The sequence below is a fragment of the Dendropsophus ebraccatus genome, chromosome 1 (genome assembly GCF_027789765.1).
Source record: "Dendropsophus ebraccatus isolate aDenEbr1 chromosome 1, aDenEbr1.pat, whole genome shotgun sequence".
In the NCBI taxonomy this organism is placed as follows: Eukaryota; Metazoa; Chordata; class Amphibia; order Anura; family Hylidae; genus Dendropsophus; species Dendropsophus ebraccatus.
The window spans coordinates 170669200-170681294 of record NC_091454.1 but is presented as its reverse complement, the minus strand read 5'-3'; the positions used below and the strand labels follow the sequence as shown (position 1 = coordinate 170681294).

The 12095-nt window shown below is 48.0% G+C and overlaps 1 protein-coding gene and 5 non-coding genes across 8 annotated transcripts in view; 5 read left to right on the top strand and 1 right to left on the bottom strand.

Moving 5' to 3' along the window:
• Positions 1-7227, bottom strand: part of FANCI (FA complementation group I) — a 44045-nt gene extending 36818 nt beyond the window's left edge. For 2 of the 3 annotated variants that reach the window (XM_069984633.1, XM_069984652.1), the window contains exons 1-5: positions 7145-7227; positions 3531-3632; positions 1135-1207; positions 920-1050; positions 50-203 (exon numbers count right to left, since the gene is read on the bottom strand). In XM_069984633.1, coding sequence (XP_069840734.1) covers positions 50-203; positions 920-1050; positions 1135-1207; positions 3531-3614 — 442 coding nt within the window. In that variant the 5' untranslated portion in view covers positions 3615-3632; positions 7145-7227. Of the gene's footprint in view, positions 1-49; positions 204-919; positions 1051-1134; positions 1208-3530; positions 3633-6835; positions 6924-7144 lie in introns of those variants that run through there. The other variant, XM_069984642.1, reaches the window with a different exon arrangement.
• A 93-nt stretch (positions 7228-7320) lies between these two features.
• On the top strand, positions 7321-7393 carry TRNAR-ACG (transfer RNA arginine (anticodon ACG)). The gene has a single exon. It is a non-coding gene; the product is annotated as a tRNA-Arg (tRNA).
• Positions 7394-7573: 180 nt separating this feature from the next.
• TRNAR-ACG (transfer RNA arginine (anticodon ACG)) lies at positions 7574-7646 on the top strand. The gene has a single exon. It is a non-coding gene; the product is annotated as a tRNA-Arg (tRNA).
• Positions 7647-9352: 1706 nt separating this feature from the next.
• TRNAR-ACG (transfer RNA arginine (anticodon ACG)) lies at positions 9353-9425 on the top strand. Its single transcript has one exon. It is a non-coding gene; the product is annotated as a tRNA-Arg (tRNA).
• Positions 9426-9753: 328 nt separating this feature from the next.
• TRNAR-ACG (transfer RNA arginine (anticodon ACG)) lies at positions 9754-9826 on the top strand. The gene has a single exon. It is a non-coding gene; the product is annotated as a tRNA-Arg (tRNA).
• Positions 9827-10504: 678 nt separating this feature from the next.
• Positions 10505-10577, top strand: TRNAR-ACG (transfer RNA arginine (anticodon ACG)). The gene has a single exon. It is a non-coding gene; the product is annotated as a tRNA-Arg (tRNA).
• The last annotated feature ends 1518 nt before the right edge of the window (positions 10578-12095 follow it).

Below are 12095 nucleotides of genomic sequence, written 5' to 3'. Positions count from 1 at the left end.
ACAGATTTGCTTTAATTAGCCATTACTGGTACAGAGTTCATTATATTACCATTGCCATAGACTAAGGTTTCTTTTGATGACAGAGCTTTGAGCACATTGGGGAACAATTCCAATGATTTTCCATTTGACAGATTTCCAGCTTTCACTGCATCAAGAAACAGATTAGCCAATTCCAGAAGAGCAGGGGCAGGCAGCTGATGGACCTGAAATGTAAAATGCACAGAAAATGAGAATATAGCCAAGAAAACTACATAGACAGCACGTCACACTACTACTTGCAACCCCTAATGCTTTGTTTGCACAACTATTGCTGCAATTGGCTGTTGACAAATGATACAAAGATAGCCTGACGATTTCCTGTCTGAACCTGAGTTATAGCACTGTTGTGCCTATGTGAGGAGAAAGAGATTACAGTTGTTTTTGAGACTAATCCGCTAATCTATAATATAGCACTGAGCAATATAACATTGTCTGTTCAGTACATACATTGGACATGTATTTTTCTATAATGGGACTAGTTTTCTCTATATAAGATCACTCAGAAGTGTTCTACCAGTCTCCAATCCTTGAAAACTAGAGATCCAATAGTTCAGGATTTGAAAACTAGTAGATGAAGAAGTTAGAAGCATTCCTTGGGAGTCCCGGAAAACTTGGATACAGTCATAGGCCATAGACTGTATCTAGGGGCTGCATCCAACTTCTTTAGCCACCGGTATCCAAATGCCAATCCATCTGACTCGAGCATGTCCGGGTTGCACTCCTCTATTGAAAACCATGCACTTTATGTCACCAGATGGAAGACTTGAAAGAATGGAAGAATGAAACTTTCTACAGTCTCATAAATCCAGCATCCTGACCCTAGAATAAGCCTACAAATAGGTTATGAAGTGATTCTTTTAGGTATCTGAAATTAATTTACCTCCAGCATTAACAGGCCCACAATCTCTGCGGCCACCTCTCTCTGCAAATCTCCCGACTCCACAAGTTCTATACAGTGCTTATACACAGCGACTCTCCTAGAAACCGATGCATCTTCAGAACACGGGGAGCCTGCATAGAGAAGATGAGCGTTCTGTTACATATCTGTCTGCCATGTTTATGAATGAATGAAAATAAAACATTAAGGATGCTAACCTTTAAAAATCCCACGTAATAGCGCTCCAGATTCTTTTCCATTAACTGCATATTTAGTAATGAGGTTTACAAGCTGGAATACAAGATAAAAACCTTATGTTATGTGTGGTGGTCCAGTCTGCCGCTTATTACTATACAGAAAAGAAAATAAATGGCCATGTTTAGCGTATGTGACAGGACCTCTCCAGGTGAATAAGTCTTAGGGTTCACGCAACGTATCCGCCGCAAGTCTCTTCACTGTCACTTTCTGCCCCGCCACAGCCACTGATTGGCTGAGCGGGACGACCAGATGCTGCCTTTTACATACTCGCAGCAGGATGACAATTCATGACATGCCAGAAGATTTGATCAGCGGGGGTCTAGGTGTTCAGACCCCCTCCCACCCCCCAACACACACACACAATTTATTTTTGGAAATTCTGGAATGAGTGGGGTGAAGCGCCCAGCCAATTGCTGCTTCTATCTGCACGGCAGGAAGTGGTCCCATAGAAGTTCATCTCTGAGCCTGAAGAGAACACACTTAGCGTGCACGTCTCCCGACTATATTTAGTGATCGGCAGTGGTCCAAGCACTGAGACCTGGACCAATAAATCCTCTGACATGCCTCTATGATCTATTTTGAAGTAAGTGACCATTTAACTGTATGCAGAAACATATGCTGTTCATGCATTTGCCATTAATAATGCCAATAATAATGTAGCATATCCTTTATTTGGTGTATTAGATAGCAGTGAAGCACACCTCTCTCTGCCCAGATGTATGCCAGAAGCACACTCTTTAGGGAAATGTTTATCCCACTAATACACACAGGTCACAACTATACTTTTGGAAACATTTGTTTCTTTGCAAAATAATCTTTAAAGGCTTCATTCGGTAGCCAGACCAATACACTTCAATGGCCACGTTCATACGTCCATATGAGTGTACAGGGTCGTGATCCGCAAAGGGACAGGTGCAGACCCGCAACTGTGGCACGGATTACGGTCTTCAATGCCGAGGTCTGTGAATTGCGGACCACTAGGTATGCACATCTGTAGAGCGGTCTGGAATTACAGGCTGCACTATTGACATGTTAATGAGGCTTAAAGTGACACTGTCACCCCCTTTTTGCCTTCTGACTTCTCTACACAGGTGTAAAGGGTAAATTTAGCAGTTTTCATACCTTATTTTATATCATAAGTCATGGTGCTTGTTTCAGTTAAAAGTGATCTACCTGGGCGGGGCTTCAGGGCCGCAGCGACACTTAGGCCCTCCCACATCACTGTAGGCCCTGCCCCTCAGTGGCATCATCGACGCATACGCCCCGCACCCTCGGCGGCCATTGGTATGGGCCGAACTAAAAGGGGTGGGGCCTAGATCTTTAGGCCAGGCCGTCCTAATGGCTGTCACAGAGGGGCGGGTCTAGACGGCTATGATGTGACAGAGGGGCGGGGTCTACTGCATCGTTGTAGGTGGGGCTAAGTGGTGCTTTGGTTGAGAAGCCTCGCCCAGGTAGCGCAATCCCCAAATGAAAACTTTTAACTGGAACATGCAAAATCTACCCTTTACACATGTGGAGAGAAGTCACAATGCAAAAAGGGGGCGACAGTGTCACTTTAATATATTAAATACCTATGTTATCAAAGTGGCCATAGACACTTGCTTTACACCTAAAGGGGTGGTGTCACAAAGGAGACTAGGTCTATACCGATATACATTATGTAAAAACAAACATATTTCCAATGCACAAGCATTGCTTAAAATTGATGTTTTGTATCTTTATCTGTTGGGTATCCACTTTCTTGGGTCACTCATCACATGATCTGTCCCATTAGTACTGGAAGTTGGTTTTCACTTCCCCTACAGCAAGGGGGATTGTGGGAAATCGTCTTGCACTGTTGCATGGCAACCGCAGGTTCACAGTACAGAGAGGAAACCGGGAAGAAATCAGATGCATAAAGAAGAAAACTGGTAAAGTGAGGCTGATGCTTCTTTGCTAATAACAGCACATTTGTTCTCCTTTACGTATATGGTACACTTCTGATTACACCTCCCCTTTAAAAACAATTTAAAAGAAATTATAATAGGGTCCGGGAAAAAAAAACATGTATTGTTCTATGCATTGAACACAAGAACCCATGAGACTATGGGGGAGATTAATCAAACATGGTGTAAAGTAAAACTGGCTCAGTTGCCCCTAGCAACCAATCAGATTCCACCTTTCATTTCTCACAGACTTTTTGGAAAATGAAAGGTGTAATCTGATTGGTTGCTAGGGACAACTGAGCCAGTTTCACTTTACACCATGTTTGATAAATCCCCCTATATAAGTACAGCCTACAATCCCAGTTTATGGCAATGTTTAGAGAGGGACACAGGAAAGAAATCCACGCTGTCTGTATGTATTCTTCATTCACCTCAGCGTCCTTCAGAGTCTGCAGGTAACACTGAAGTCCGTCCGTTTTCTTCTCGGCGGACAGAGACAATATTTTCTGGTCCATGTTGGTGTAGAAGAAATCCTGAAGAAGAGAGATGTACTGTAGTTATTACCTAGAAAGGATCCACAGAGATGGAGCCTGTATGTCTCTGGATGGAGATACAATAAGGTTACATTCACACGGCAGCTATTCTATGTACGTTCTGCACTCATAATCCACATGTTGACCTCAATGGAAATTCCGGCCATACAGCGTGGATTGTGAACTGGCAACCAACATTGATGGCATAGTGATAGGCCGCAGGGGTCAGACTCCTGATCATATATCTTATTGATACACCAGCGATATGTGCGATGGGAATACTGCCCTATGTACAGGTATTAGGGCTGCGTACAGGACACGGCCCAATAGCGGAATGCATCCCCCATGTCAGGTCAGAGATAAATGTACAGCTAATTCCATTCTTCTAGTGAAAGGGACTTCAGTTTTGGGCTTCATGGAAATCCTGGTATTTTAACCCCTAATGCTCACATATCCTGGCATCAGATACCTCCACATAAGTTGACAGACCACACTGTAGCTCCGTGAGGTCCCATCAGGCATCGTAGGATCCAAGCAAGTGACGGATCTGGGACAGTGCTGTGTCCTGTCATATATAGAAGCCACACAGCAGATGTGAACAGGGCTGTATATGTGAGGAATCCTAATCCCCCATCCCTTCATATTTATTTAGCTGACTTCATGCCTGTATAAGCTCAACTTTTATACCAAGGTACATTGGCTCCCATGGGAGAATAGCTACGTAATACCAGAGGACGACGCAGGGAGCGCTACATCAACCTGTGGCTCTATAGAAAACTACAACTCCCAGCATAACCTGACAAGGCTGCCAAGACATGCTGGGAGTTGTACTGGGGTCAAGAGAAAAATGCAGGATGAAGGGTCAGGACAGGGGGTGGGTGGTCGGTGACTAGCTGGTGGTCTGCAGGATGAGCGGTCAGGACAGGGGGTGGGTGGTCAGTGACTAGCTGGTGGTCTGCAGGATGAAGGGTTAGGACAAGGGATGGGTGGTCAGTGACTAGCTGGTGGTCTGTATTCAGCACTGCAGGATGAGGAGTCAGTGACTAGCTGGTGGTCTGCGCTCAGCACTGCAGGATGAGCGGTCAGGACAGGGGGTGGGTGGTCAGTGACTAGCTGGTGGTCTTCGCTCAGCACAGCAGGATAAGGGTTCCGGACAGGCGGTGGGTGGTCAGTGACTAGCTGGTGGTCTGCGCTCAGCACTGCAGGATGAGGGGTCAGGACAGGGGGTGGGTGGTCAGTGACTAGCTGGTGGTCTGCAGGATGAAGGGTTTGGACAAGGGATGGGTGGTCAGTGACTAGCTGGTGGTCTGTATTCAGCACTGCAGGATGAGGAGTCAGTGACTAGCTGGTGGTCTTCGCTCAGCACCGCAGGATAAGGGTTCAGGACAGGCGGTGGGTGGTCAGTAACTAGCTGGTGGTCTGCGCTCAGCACTGCAGGATGAGGGGTCAGGACAGGGGGTGGGTGGTCAGTAACTAGCTGGTGGTCTGCGCTCAGCACTGCAGGATGAGGGGTCAGGACAGGGGGTGGGTGGTCAGTGACTAGCTGGTGGTCTGCGCTCAGCACTGCAGGATGAGCGGTCAGGACAGGGGGTGGGTGGTCAGTGACTAGCTGGTGGTCTTCGCTCAGCACCGCAGGATAAGGGTTCCGGACAGGCGGTGGGTGGTCAGTGACTAGCTGGTGGTCTGCGCTCAGCACTGCAGGAAGAGCGGTCAGGACAGGGGGAGGGTGGTCAGTGACTAGCTGGTGGTCTGCACAGGGGGTGGGTGGTCAGTGACTAGCTGGTGGTCTGCACAGGGGGTGGGTGGTCAGTGACTAGCTGGTGGTCTGCAGGATGAGGGGTCAGGACAGGGGGTGGGTGGTCGGTGACTAGCTGGTGGTCTGCACAGGGGGTGGGTGGTCAGTGACTAGCTGGTGGTCTGCACAGGGGGTGGGTGGTCAGTGACTAGCTGGTGGTCTGCAGGATGAGGGGTCAGGACAGGGGGTGGGTGGTCGGTGACTAGCTGGTGGTCTGCACAGGGGGTGGGTGGTCAGTGACTAGCTGGTGGTCTGCACAGGGGGTGGGTGGTGGTCTGCAGGATGAGATTCAGGACAGAGGGTGGGTGGTCGGTGACTAGCTAGTGGTCTGCAGGATGAGGGGTCAGGACAGGGGGTGGGTGGTCAGTGACTAGCTGGTGGTCTGCAGGATGAGCGGTCAGGACAGGGGGTGGGTGGTCAGTGACTAGCTGTTGGTCTGCGCTCAGCACTGCAGGATAAGGGTTCAGAACAGGGGGTGGGTGGTCGGTGACTAGCTGGTGGACTGCACAGGGGGTGGGTGGTCAGTGACTAGCTGGTGGTCTGCACAGGAGGTGGGTGGTCGGTGACTAGCTGGTGGTCTACAGGATGAGAGGTCAGGACAGGGGGTGGGTGGTCGGTGATTAGCTGGTGGTCTGCAGGATGAGGGGTCAGGACCGGGGTTGGGTGGTCAGTGACTAGCTGGTGGTCTGCAGGATGAGCGGTCAGGATGGGGTGGGTGGTCGGTGACTAGCTGGTGGTCGGTGACTAGCTGGTGGTCTGCACAGGGGGTGGGTGGTCGGTGACTAGCTGGTGGTCTGCACAGGGGGTGGGTGGTCGGTGACTAGCTGGTGGTCTGCAGGATGAGCGGTCAGAACAGGGGGTGGGTGGTCGGTGATTAGCTGGTGGTCTGCAGGATGAGGGGTCAGGACAGGGGGTGGGTGGTCAGTGACTAGCTGGTGGTCTGTAGGATGAGCGGTCAGGATGGGGTGGGTGGTCGGTGACTAGCTGGTGGTCTGCACAGGGGGTGGGTGGTCGGTGACTAGCTGGTGGTCTGCACAGGGGGTGGGTGGTCGGTGACTAGCTGGTGGTCTGCAGGATGAGCGGTCAGGACAGGGGGTGGGTGGTCGGTGATTAGCTGGTGGTCTGCAGGATGAGGGGTCAGGACAGGGGATGGGTGGTCGGTGATTAGCTGGTGGTCTGCAGGATGAGGGGTCAGGACAGGGGGTGGGTGGTCGGTGACTAGCTGGTGGTCTGCACAGGGGGTGGGTGGTCGGTGACTAGCTGGTGGTCTGCACAGGGGGTGGGTGGTCGGTGACTAGCTGGTGGTCTGCACAGGGGGTGGGTGGTCGGTGACTAGCTGGTGGTCTGCAGGATGAGCGGTCAGGACACCGGGCAGGCAGGGTCGCTGATCACATTGCAGCCGCCATACCAGTTCGGGTTATCGATCCTTGGGAGAGATGAGGACACGCCGATATTCTCTTATACCCGCAGCGCTCTATGATGCGGCACACGCCAGGACCCTGTTAGTAAGTATAACCCCCGGCCGCAGGCCGCACGGTCTGTACACTGTACTAAGCATTCCCAGCGTGCTCTCCGCTCTCCTCACAGGACGCAGCAGAGTTCAGACTGTGCGGCTCTGACACCCACAAGGCACGCAGCTAATAAACACCAGGCTCTCTATAACACTCGCGCTCAGTGCTGACAGCCTCATCACGTGACACCCGTGTACAGCGCTCACCCCACACCGGAGGATCAGTCCTGGCGGTGACCGGACCTCAAGCAGCAAAGCGCGGGTTCCGAATCTGGCGCGCCTGACGTCACTTCCACCATCAGCACCACGTGGAAGCTTCAGCATCGTCACCTGTGACGTCCTGTTCCAATAGAACACTAGAGGGGGACAATACTGGAACGCACGGGCCAGTGGCGCAATGGATAACGCGTCTGACTACGGATCAGAAGATTCTAGGTTCGACTCCTGGCTGGCTCGGTAATTTTTTTTTTTAAACTTTATTAGTATAATGTATTTCTCACAGTATAATTACATGTCCATCTGTCACTGACAGAAGCCATAGCGCTGTATAGTATACAATAAGCAACTAAAGAGAGTGCTCAGCCTGTAGTATGAACTTCACTGTGAGAAACAAAACTCTGCAGCACTTCATATAGAGGGCCAGTGGCGCAATGGATAACGCGTCTGACTACGGATCAGAAGATTCTAGGTTCGACTCCTGGCTGGCTCGTCTACATTTTTCTTCTGCTTAGTTTTCTATACAATAGTGCTGATCCCTCAGTAGATACAAGAGCCATTATCCCTGCATGTAGTTAATAATATATTGTCCATCATTGTACTTTATTGGTACTTTTACACGGAGCGATAATTCGCCCGATCGCACGATTAAAGATTTTGAATGAACAATGTTTTTTTTATAACGATCAGCGTTTAGATGGAACGATACATCGTACGGAAAAAAATCATTATGCGATCGTTTTGCGATCGCTTAAGCCTATCTCACACATAGGTGAAATCGTTGAAAGAATGTTTACACTGAACGATCTGCAAATTTTTTACGAACGATCAACGATGATTTGAGAACATGTTGAAAGATCAAAATGAACGATTTTTTGCTCGTCGTTTGATCGTTCGCTGCGTTTACACGTACGATTATCGTTCGAATTCGACCGTTATCAATCGTTCCGTGTAAAAGGACCATATAGCAGTAACCAGACCAGAGGTTACAGCAGTAACATTTATAGAAGCTGCACCAGACCAGAGGTTACAGCAGTAACATTTATAGAAGCTGCACCAGACCACAGGTTACAGCAGTAACATTTATAGAAGCTGCACCAGACCAGAGGTTACAGCAGTAACATTTATAGAAGCTGCACCAGACCAGAGGTTACAGCAGTAACATTTATAGAAGCTGCACCAGACCAGACGTTACAGCAGTAACATTTATAGAAGCTGCACCAGACCACAGGTTACAGCAGTAACATTTATAGAAGCTGCACCAGACCACAGGTTACAGCAGTAACATTTATAGAAGCTGCACCAGACCAGAGGTTACAGCAGTAACATTTATAGAAGCTGCACCAGACCAGAGGTTACAGCAGTAACATTTATAGAAGCTGCACCAGACCAGAGGTTACAGCAGTAACATTTATAGAAGCTGCACCAGACCAGAGGTTACAGCAGTAACATTTATAGAAGCTGCACCAGACCAGAGGTTACAGCAGTGGTCTCACTGTGGATCTCACTGCTGCAAGACTACAACCCCCACATGGCCCTTTTTCCATAAGAAAAGAAAAAAAGTGATGAAATTGTCCCATCTAGCAATAAAATGTACAGATGAGAGAGCAAAACATGACGGTGATCCAAAGTATTTTTATTTTCTAAAAAACTAAAAATGTCAACACACTGCACGGGCACTGTGCAGCCAGCAGGCACTTATTGCATCCCATCTTCCATGTAGTTTAGATGCATGCTCAGGGACATGATGCAAGTATAGGAGCTTAGCTTTCTGTATAGACAGCAGTTGGCATCAGCGATCATGCTGATGTCGGCCATTCAGCCAATTAAATGCAGCAATCAATAACACAGCAGTTAAAAGGCTAAATAATAAGGCTGTGGAGAGGCCCTAGAGGGCTCGTAAACTCTACTTACCTACCCGCAATGACCTTCCTAATGATGTCATCAGGTCGCTGCAGGTGGCAATATGTGCGAGACAGGGGCTCTATATTAGCGAGAGCAGTAAACAATAAGTATGAGAGAAGCGACCAGTGGGAGCAGTATATGGGGGGCATTATCACGTGGTCTCTCTGAACACTCAGACCCCAACCAATCAAAACATTTAATATGTCTCTGGGACATATCATATCAGACAAATAGGACAAATCTGATTTTACCTTCTTTGCTTTATGAAACAAACTTTTCAAAGCACGACCAGTAGGGCCAGTGGCGCAATGGATAACGCGTCTGACTACGGATCAGAAGATTCTAGGTTCGACTCCTGGCTGGCTCGCATATGTTTTTTTTACTTCTAAATTAAATATAGAATTTCAAAAATTTCAGGGAGGATAGTATAACATACCCATGGAAATTCTAGTCATTGCAATGTGGTGTAAGATACTCTGGTGACCTAACTGCATAAAAGAAACAAGCCCAGCCTAACCTAGTTTGCTACAAAGTCCCAGAAAATCCTTCAGGGCAGAGGGCAGACTTGCACTGATATTTTTGCCTTTCTATATATTAATAAAATTTGGCAACAACCAAAAGTGTAACAATGAGTGCTGAGATGGTGATACGGGGGCTTGTACTGCAGATACAACTAGTCTTGGGGTCTCCCAGTAGGGCCAGTGGCGCAATGGATAACGCGTCTGACTACGGATCAGAAGATTCTAGGTTCGACTCCTGGCTGGCTCGCATATGTTTTTTTTACTTCTAAATTAAATACTGTTTTATAGAATTTCAAAAATGCCAGGATGTATATTATAACATATCCATAAAAAAAAGGGCAATTTTTTTTTCCAGGAAAAAAGGGTACTTAGTAATAGCGCTTTTATCCACCATAAAATGTTAAATTTTTGTTTGTTGTTTTTTTTTTTTTTGGGGGGGGTGTTCATGTTTACGCAATGCACTTTACGATAAAACTGACTAAGGGTAGCTTCACACGTATCGGATCCACAGCAGATTTTAGTTTTCAGCTAAATCCGCTGTGGATCCTGTACTGTGAAGCTGAATGGGTCCCATACACGCAGTGGATCCGCTGTGTGTATGGGACCCGGCCCCTTTAACCCCCCAGCTGCCCACCCGCAGCCCCGAGCATACATCACCGGTTCGGCGCCGCGGCTGTGTGTGGCGATCCCAGCTCCCCTCCCTTCCCATCAGCCAATCAGTGCTGGCTGATGGGGAGAGAGAGGAGCATCACACACAGCCGTGGCGCCAAGCAGGTGATGTATGCTCTGGGCCAGTGCTGCGGCTGGGGGGATCCGCTGCGTGTATGGGACCCATTCAGCTGCACACTACCACTAGATGAGTGCCGAGATGGTGATACGAGGGGCTTGTACTGCAGATACAACTAGTCTGGAAGGTCCCCCAGTAGGGCCAGTGGCGCAATGGATAACGCGTCTGACTACGGATCAGAAGATTCTAGGTTCGACTCCTGGCTGGCTCGAAAACTTTTTTTTATGATAATATAAATGTTATACACATAAAATACAACAGCTAAAAAAAAATTACCGTAATGTATTTAAAGACACCATAGTGATAGTGTTTATTGCCACCAGGTTCTCACATTACATGTGGCTAAGAGTACAGATGAGCGAAATACATTACAAACATAGTGAGTAGCTTTGTTTGCTCGGCAGTCGGCTTACACTCCAGCTGCCTTTGATCTCCGTACCGCTCCTCCGCGGGTGGCTCAAAAAGCTGGATCCCAGTTTCAAAGGACTGGATCCAGCTTTTCCAGGCACCCAGGGTGGAGCGGCACAGAGATCAAAGGCAGCCTGAGTACAAGCCGACTGCCGAGCAAACAAAGCTACTCACTACGTTTGTAATGTAAATTTGCTTATCTCTAGTTAACCGTGTGGTTTGTGGCGTTCTACTGTAACCACTTTGGCACAGTGTTTAACATTGTAATTTTTTTCCCCTGCATGTATGCATACACTGTTCCTGCTAAAAGCTTTAGACCAGGACTACACTGCAACTTTTTGGCGCTCTAAGAGATTGATATTAACTATTAAGTGACCGCCAGAGTCCACAACACTGCATACAATTCAGTGTATTGCTTCAGACTGCAACTGTAGCTCAACAGTTAAAGAGAACCAATCACTATAAAATCAATACATTACTATACCGGCCCGAGCAATGATTCCAGGCATATAAGTAATCACTATGAGAGTTACTTCTAAGGCACGAAAACGCACTTTATAAATCTTTCCTATATAGGCATCGGGGCAGTCCTCCGCTCCTAAATAGTCACCACTGGCTGGAAACCTCTTCATCAATCACGCCTCCCTGGGGCATCATTGCTGGTGCCAGGGAGGTAAGTAGATCCCTTCCTGGTGATTTAGAGTATAACTGTCATTTAAATGTTTATTGCAGAAATCAAGTACAAGCGATTTTAAGAAACTCTGTAATAGGTTTTATTAGGCAAAAAAGCCTCTTTCTGTCCTCAAAAAGCTGTTTCCCAGCCCCCCCCCCCCTCACTTCTTATGAGGCAAAGCCATCAATATTAGGGTATGTGCAGACTACGCAACCCGGGCGGAAAACCCACTGCGGATTATGCCGCTCGCCCTCGCTCATGTGTGTGCTCATTTCCACACGTGCCATAGACTCCATACTTTACACAGGCGGATTCTGCCATCTGCCCAAAGAATAAACCTGAGCCCAGATTCCGTAGTGTGCACATACCCTTACAGAAGAGCAAAGTGAAGACGGGTTTGCTGAGTTAATTATAACATATGAAGGAGGGAGAGGATGAGGGGGATGGGTGAGCAGGAAGAGCAGACAAACAGCTATACAGTTTGCAGACTGTCTGAGCACATAAAACGTTGGATTCAGAGGTCAGAAAGGTTGGTGGTCAGTGGTTATCTGGGATCTTGGTCAGTGAAGATTGCAGGGTGATATGCTTTGCAGTTCTGCCTTTTCTCATCTCGGTTCTCACTCATCCCCCATTGAGAATAATGGACAC